We start from the raw sequence: 7995 nt of genomic DNA, 5'->3' as shown, positions 1-7995 counted from the left end.
TCATGCTGGGAGGGTGATGGAAATGCTGGTCTGGGACAGGGTGTGCTGGCTTGTGGCCTTGTCCCTTGCTGTCCCCGTGAGCAACCCCAGGGACACAGCGGGGTCCTGGGCCTGGGCTTTCCTGGCATGTCCGACCAGCCCCAACCCCATCGCTCCTCTCCCGGAGGACAGCTCCCTGTGCCCAGAGGCTGGAATCACCTGTGGTTGGCTCAGCCCCACGAGAGCTCTTGGGGCCAGATCCAGGCTGCCCCCGTTTGCAGGGCTGGGCTGCGTAGGGGTGTCAGAGCCCAAATGCCAGCTCTCCGTCTCACCCCCATGCACCGGTCTGGGGATGTCCCCAGGCCAGAGACCCCCCCCTGAGCTCCTCTTTCCCAGGGGCTCGGGGGCATCCCACCCCATGCGTGGTCCCGTGGGGGTCTCGTGGCTCTCCAGCCCTGACCACAGCTTGGGGCTGCGAGCGCAGGGAAGGGTGACAGGGACAGCTCTGCAGGGAGGCAGGGACAAGAAAAACTCCAGGAGCATTTCAAAGGCCTCCAGCCAGAGCAAGCCCAGAGCTGTTGGAGTTAGGTCCCTCTTCTCCCCAATTAAAATAACTCTGAAGAGACCTTTGTAGCTCCTGGCTGGCGCTGAAGTCATCACCGCCCGTGCTTGAGAATGCTTAGATCTCGTCTGCTAAACCAGCCCTTCTTCCCCGTGAGTCACTGCCACCCAGCGTCCCTGCAAAGCCCTGGATTTTGGGCTTGGGGTTAGGGGCCGGATCCTGATGCCGAGCAGCAGAGCAGGGCACCACAGAGCTTCTTCCTTCCTCGCCCTCTTTCTTCCCCCATCTCTGTCTTTACAGCAGCCTTTTCACTCTTGGGACCCGACCACAGCTTTGACGTCCTCCTCCAAGCCTTAGTCCCTGCAATCCCCCAAAGCCCAGCGGGACCCAGGGCTTCTGTGGGCTAGAAAAGAAGCAAAATGGGGCTGTTTTGGGCATTTCTGTACCTTGCCCATGGTACACCCTCCACCGGGCATGAGTGCATCCCGAATGGGGGATGGCTGCACCCCGACTTAACTGCAGCTCCCTGTGGGTTGTCAAAGGGGGACACAAAGTCCCACTTGTTCCTGGCTGCCTCCAATGCAGCCCGAAGCCTTTGCGGGGTCTCTAGGGGAGAAAGAAACCTCGGGGCACCCCGTCCCTGCCAAGGGAGCACCCAGGAGGCTGGGGGGACTCAGCAGCCGAGGGCCCCACGCTGCTCCCCTGCCATAGCCCTGCGTCTTCCCCTGGGTTTCTCGGCTCTGTGCCAGTGGCTACAAGGACAGAAGGGCTGTTGGACCTGCCGGTCTTGCTCGTGCCCTCTGCAGGCTCATGGAGGTGGCTGTGTCCTGTGTACACAAGCGTGTCACCGAGGCCCTAGGGATCATCCACACGTGGGGAACCACTGGGCCCGGCGTCCCTCCTGCAAACAGCCCGGGAGCGTGCTGCAAGCGGCAGGGCCTCGACACGATGACACCAGCTCCTGGGGAGCAAGGAGCTGAGCCGAGAACCAAGGGAACAGCCAGGGGAAGGGGCTGGCGGAGCCAGGGAAGACGTTAGGCTGGAGGAAAGAGTGATGGTTGGAAATCCCAGAAAGTTTTTGGCCTGAGAAACAGGAGTATTGAGAGCATCCGCATTGCTGGGGCTGGCCCGTTTCTCAGCTGAGCTTTGCAAGGCCTCAGCTCTGAGCACGGCCCCAGGACCGGCAGAGCTGCCCTCCGCTGCTGTCCCGGGCAGGCTGGGACGGAGCCATCGTTTCAGCATCCCCAGAGACCCTGCGTGCACAGCACAGGCTTAAAAGCAGAGCTTTCATCGTGGGGAGAAGGTAGAGAGCCAGGTTTGGTCTGGGGGAGTGAGAAGAGCGCTTAGTCCAGCATGGATTGGGGCAGCCATGGGCCAAATCCTGCTGGGGCAGCCCTGGACTGTCTAACCGAGCACCGGGACCGCATGATCCCCCTTCAGACTGTCTGTGTTTTGCACCAACCAAATGCAAAAATACACAAGACCGGGTGCAAGGCCATGGGAGTGGGTGCGTGTCTACTGGGGCAAGTGTGATGCCTTAAGTATACATGCCTGAGAAACCCCTGGGGAGCAAATGGGTGCTGGGGTGACTGGGGCTGCAGGTGGCGGATCTGGAGCTGATGCTGCACCCCTCCTGTGGTCCCCCTGGGTGCCAGCGGGCGTTCATCTCTCCACTTGCCCCTCCTTGTGCCCTCCTGTGCTCCAGAGCTTTTCCTTAGAGATGTGGCCGAGTTGCAGCTAGGAACACACGCTGGAGCAATTTGCAAAACGTCGGCCCCGGGAGCATTTTGGCACCCCGCACCGGTTTGTCTTTTGGTTTACTACTGCTTGAGAGCTGCAGGAGAGCAGACATTGGCACAGCAGCTGGCTTGGGCACAGGTACCAAGGAGCCAGATCTTTTTGTCTTCCTAGAGATGTCCCCAATCCCTCCACCAGATGGCTTTGCCCCTTTGCACCTCTCCCGCATAGAGGAAAATGTTTTTTTTCTGGAGTTTGGGGGGTTTTTTTTGGAGAGCTGCAGCCTAAAGGCAGGGCGAAGATGGGCGTGAGGTGGCTGAACTTGACTCCACGGCTGGTTCCACTCCCTGAGCTCGGCTCTGCATCCCCGGGAAAAGCACTGTAAACCTGGCGTGGCTGAAACCCTCCCAGGCCTGCGGGAGGAGATAAGCTTCTTGCAACTGTGTGAGCGTCCCTGCTGCCTGCAGTGGCAAAGCTGACCCTGCCTGCCTGCGAGCGCTTTGGGTGGGATGGGGTGGTGCACCGAGCTCCCCATCCTCGTGGACCAAGCCACTGAGGCAAGGGGAACAAGGTACAAGGGGCACCGCCAGGGGAATGGAGCTGGGAGAGCCACTCTGTGGGCCAAGGCAAGAGCAGGAGCATGAAGAGATGGGGTGGTTGGCATGATGCAGTGGGGACATCAGGGCTGAGGAGGGCAGGAATGGGGCCCGCAAGCCCATGGATGTCACTCCATTGAGGCACTGTGCACCTGGGTCACGGCCCAGTAAATGGGGTGATGGAGGTGGCCCTCAAGCTGGTCGACAGATGGTCTTGGGTGGCTGGGAGAAGGTCTCGGGTGGCTGAGAAGGGCCCTCACACCCGCAGTGCCACCCTGGCCAGGCATGGGTGTGCGCCCTCCTCCCGGCCAGGTGGCCTCGCTGCAGTGACCTGCCGTAGGGACATGGGGACAGGGGCTGCCTGCACCAGGGCTGGCAAACACCAGGGTCCCTAGGAGAGGACATAATGTGTGTCCTGGCCCTGGGGGGTCCCCGTGGGAGGATGTAATGCATGTCCTGAGGTCCCCATGGAAGGACGTAATGTGTGTCCTGGCCCTGGGGATCCCTGCAGGAGGACATAACGTGTCCTGAGGTCCCCATGGAAGGATGCAATGTGTGTCCTGGCCCTGGGAGGTCTCCGTGGGAGAATGTAACACATGTCCTGGGGTCTTCACGGGATGGTGTAACGCGTGTCCTGGCCCTGGGGATCTGCAGTGCTTTGGCCCCTGGGGTTGGGGAGGTTGAGGAGCCACAGCCGGTTGGGGTCCGAGGCCGGGGCGGATGCAAGGATCCGGCGTGGGCGATGCCGGCTGCACCTCCGTGCCTGTCCCCTCCACGGACGCCCCCACTACCGCGGGCTGCGCCCCCATCCCGCCCCGCCGGGCCCCTCTCATCGCCTCCCACTCTCTCTCCTCTCCGCAGGCCGGAGCCGCGGGCCGCCTCGTCGATGATGAACGGGACGGCCAACGTGAACCCGGCCGGCCGAAGCCACTTCGCCTCCGCCATCCCGGTGCCGCGCGGCACCTCGCAGAGCAAGCTGCCCACTGCTGCCACCGCCACCGCCACCCCGCGGCCCCCCACGCGGCCTGGTGGCTCAGGGCCACCCGCAGCCGCGGCCCAACGGCCACCCAAGGCGCCGGGCCCCGGCCTCGGCTCCAAAGGCCTCAAGGCCCAGGGCGGCTGCAAAGCCGGCGGCCGCCGGGAGGATGGCGGCAGCGGCGGGGGGCCGCCGGGCATCGCCCCGCGCGGGGGGCCGCAGGCGCCACCCAGACCCCCGGCGGCACCTGGGGGGTCTCCGGAGCCGGCCCAGGAGCCTCCGAAAGGCGCCGGGGATGCTGCCGCCCGCCGCCCCCAGGACAAGGCCCGCGGCGGCTCGCAGGGCAAGGGGGCCTTCCCCTCGGCCTCATCGCCGCGCGGCCGCCCCGTCACGGCCACCGTGGCGCCCTTCCAGTACCGGTGAGTGGGGAGCGGGGTCGGGGTGCCGTGGGGCGCCGGGTGCCGTGGGGCGCCGGCGAGGCGGCTGCGGGAGCCGCTGTGTGGGCGGAGGGGGGAACGGCGTCCCGGGATCCCCCTGCCCCCACGCGGGAGCAGCGCGAATACGCTGGGAGAGGCGATGGCAGCGAATGCCGGGGGGGGGGTCTCCTGGGGGTCCCCACGGCCCCGTCCCTGCTCGTCCCCCCCCCTGAGCCCCCCCTCTGCCCCCAGGCTGCAGGAGGACGGGGAGCAGAGGGCCGCGGCGCCGTGTGACGAGCGGGCCAGTCCTGCGGAGGGGCCCGAGCCTGGAGGCCTGAGTGAGTCCGTGGGGATTTGCTGGTGGGGGGGGTGGTGGTGGGGGGATCCCACGTGTCCTCCTGCCCCGGGGGCTTCGCCCATCCCGTGGGTGCGGGCGGCACTGCCTGGGGGGGGCCGGCTGGGGTCCCCATCCCCAAAAAGGGGTCTGGCATCAGTGGGCCCTTGGAGGGGGCTGGCGTTAGGCACTGCCGGAGGTGTCGGCTCCGGGGTGTCCCTCTCCCCCAGGGGACATGGGTGCCGGTGCTCCCCGGCGCTCAGTGCCCTCAGCCTCCCGCCAAGCCCTGCCGCCGGGGTGGCTGCCAGCCCGGGATCCCTCCCTGCCGCGCGGGACGCTTGGCTTCGCTTGCTGCATAAGCGCTGCGCCGCCGGGAGGGCTCCTGCGGGCAGGAGGCATCCAGGTAAACCCCAAGGGAAAAATATATGGAGCCCCGACACCCATCCAGGGATTCGGGTGTGTTCGCGCAAGCAGCTGGACCAGGGGGCATTGCCCTGTCCCGAAATGCGGGGTGGGAAGCGCCTGGCTGGAGTGGAGGCAGCAGAGCCAGAGCCAGGGGGAGCTGGGTTTTGGGGAACGGGGACGAGGGAGGGTGGGAGTCTGAGCCATCCATCCAGGGGATTACTATTTTTTTTTGAGTCCGACCGAAAGTCAGTCCCGTGCCCCTTGCCAATGCGGAGCTGATCCCCCGGCTGACGCAGCTCGGTGTGGTGGGAGGCGCGCGCCAGCGCTGGGGGCTGCCTCCACCCGCTCGGCTGGGTCCGTACGCTCGTCAGGTGAATTCACCATTGGGGACCCCCTTGGCCGTCCCTGGGTCAGAGTGGCTGGATGTGTCCGGATGCATCCCGATGGGATGCTCCATGCAGGGCTGCGGAGGCTGGGGCTGAGCCGTGGTGCTCCTCTGGCCACGAGGGTGCTGATACGGTGCATGGAAGAGGTAGCGGCAGGCTGGAAGCCGAGTCTGACGGGACGCGCTTGCAGAGACCCGGGTCTATGGCTACGAAAGCACGGGAACAACCTGAAAAATGCTGCAAAAGAGCCCTTTAAGCTAGAGGGAAAACGAGCAGAAAATGAGAGAGAGTGCGAGGAAGGCGGGGAGGAAGCAAGGGGGATTGCAGGGAGGGGACCAAACTCATCAGGGCTGTATTAAAGGAGAGAGGAAACGGTTTGGGGGTGACGATCCAGAGGAGAGCCGGGGACCCGGCTGCGGGGGCTCCTCCTGCTGGGGCTCCTTGTCCCCAGGATGGATGGGGGACGTAGTACAAGCCGAGATGGCCATCGAGGAACCAGAGGGTGAGGCAGAACACGCAGAAAAGAAGGGCTGAAAGGGACGGGCAGGGAGATCCGGGGCCGGAGCAGGAGAGGAACACCAGGCGGTGGCTTTTAGGCCATTGGGTGCCCGGGAATTCCCAATGCAGGCCAGCTCCTAATGATCTCCAGCAGTTGGGCCTTGCTGGCTTGTGACAACACATTTCCGGAAAGGCTGCGGGAATCCATTTGGGAAGTGCTGCTGTCAAGTCTCTGTAGCTGGGAGACCTCCCCGGCAGGGCAGGAAAGCCCTGCCGGAAAGCCCTGCCCTGTCCTGCCGCCCGGCCGGGATTTGCCCCAGGAGGGTGCTGGCGGCCGGAGACACCCAGGTGTCTGCGAGCGGGTGGAAAAACAGCAAAAAGCGCCTGGGCACCTACGGAAAGGCGACCGCGGTCCATGGGGAGAGCAAGGCATCTCCCCAGGGCAGAGCCGCGCTGGGTCCGGTGCCAGTGCAGCGGGAGGGTGGCCGAGCCAGGGACGGGGAGCAAAAACACACCCGGCGATGCGGCCGGCTGTGACGCCTGCTCGGGCGTTGCACCGCTCGCCTGTTTTTTTGTCCCCCCCCCCCCCCCTTTCCAGTTTTCCGCCGAGCTCCAGGAATGACCCATTTCCAAGGAGGCGGCCGAGGGCGAGCGGTGAAGCCGCTGCCTCAGCACTGGGCAGGATCCCTGCGCGCCGCAGGCGGCGTCCGTACGGGCACCGCGGCGGCGCGGGCGGTGTTTTAAACCTCGGAGCGAGCCGGGCCGCCAGCGGAAGGGCCGGCGGCAGCGGCCGCGGAGCAGCTCGCCCCCCTTCCCGCCCGGGGTGGTCGCGTCCACGCTTGCAAAGTCATTTTTCAACGGGCCATTCACCGGCATTTCTGCCGGCTGGGCGGATTTCGGGGCGAGCAAGGGGGAGGGGGGAGGCCGTTTCTCGGAGGGGGCGATTAACCCAAAGGCAAATTCTGCCTCCCTGCAAACGGGGACGTGGAAACGCCCCGGAGCTCCCCGGCGGTTTCGGGGTGGTTTTGTTTTTGGAGGGGGGTCCGTGCGCCGCGGAGGGGGGGCTCGGATCGCCCACTGCCGGGGAGGCGGTTGCCAGGGCAGCGGGAGCCGGGTCGGCAGCGGAGGATGGCGGGAGACTCCGGGGATGCACAGGGAGAAGGAAAGAAAATATAACCGAGGCGCTTTGGGGAGCGCCGGGAATTTCTCCGGCCTGGAGGCCGATTCGGGAGGGCAGAAGTGGGCCAAAGCGGCGGCGCGGCCTCACAAGGCCATGGGGGCGCCCGGTTAGTCCCCGAAGGGCCGAACAAGCCCCCAAACGCATCCCAAAGGCAAAAGCCAGGCCTTTCTCAGTGCAAAATTTCCTCGCCCTTTTTTTGCGCCCCTCCTTTTGCATCCTGTTATTCCGGGCCTTCCGGGCGCTTCTCCGGGGGAAGGAGCCGGCGGGCGATCCTCCAGCCCCGGGGGAGGCAGCGCTTCTGCGGAGGCAACCCGGGGCGCTCGCTGGCTCCTCCGCGTCCTGCTCAGGCGTGTGCCGCTGGCTCGGGGCCGGAGCCGGAGCCGGGCTCAGGGAGCAGGGAATGGGGCCCGTGCCGCGGGGCTCGCTCGGCCCTGCCAGCCCTGCCGCCTCCTTATCTTCGCAGCATAGTAATGCGCCCTAATGCAATATTTTCCGTCGGTTGCCATGGCGGCGTGCGTGAGGTCACCAAATAGACTTAATTCCCCCCTCCCGAGGGAGGGATAATTAATGAAAAATGATGATAACCAGATCCCACCCACCCCCCCTTAATTCCCCCGGACCGTTGGAGGCACCACGATCAGCTGGGGTGGCTGGAGGTGCTGGCCCCGCGGCACGGGTGCCCGCCGCGGGTGGCCTCAGCTGGTGGGGACGGGTGCGCCGGGCGAGGCGACGGGTCGGGGGTGCAGCGGGTCTGGAGTGTTGAGGCCGGGAGCGGTCGCGGGGCGCTTTGCACGCTGGCAGCTGTGGGGTGCACGGCCGGGGCGCACGCAGGCGCTGCGGGACATCCCGACCCACCGGCTGCACCCAGATCTCACCCGGGGTGGCACCGGGGCGCTGGAGGCCCCCCCTCCCCCGTGGGCACCCAC

At 65.8% G+C, this 7995-nt stretch overlaps 1 protein-coding gene across 1 annotated transcript in view; it reads left to right on the top strand.

The window, feature by feature from the left end:
• Nucleotides 1-3763: 3763 nt before the first annotated feature.
• NAV1 (neuron navigator 1) overlaps nucleotides 3764-7995 on the top strand; it is a 69021-nt gene continuing 64789 nt past the window's right edge. Inside the window, exons 1-2 of the mRNA XM_026063795.1 lie at nucleotides 3764-4269; nucleotides 4519-4612. Coding sequence (XP_025919580.1) covers nucleotides 3764-4269; nucleotides 4519-4612 — 600 coding nt within the window. The remainder of the gene's footprint in view (nucleotides 4270-4518; nucleotides 4613-7995) is intronic.

This window comes from Apteryx rowi, unplaced genomic scaffold (assembly GCF_003343035.1).
Source record: "Apteryx rowi isolate R43461 unplaced genomic scaffold, aptRow1 scaffold_200, whole genome shotgun sequence".
Classification (NCBI taxonomy): Eukaryota; Metazoa; Chordata; class Aves; order Apterygiformes; family Apterygidae; genus Apteryx; species Apteryx rowi.
This window is presented reverse-complemented; position numbering and strand designations above follow the sequence as displayed.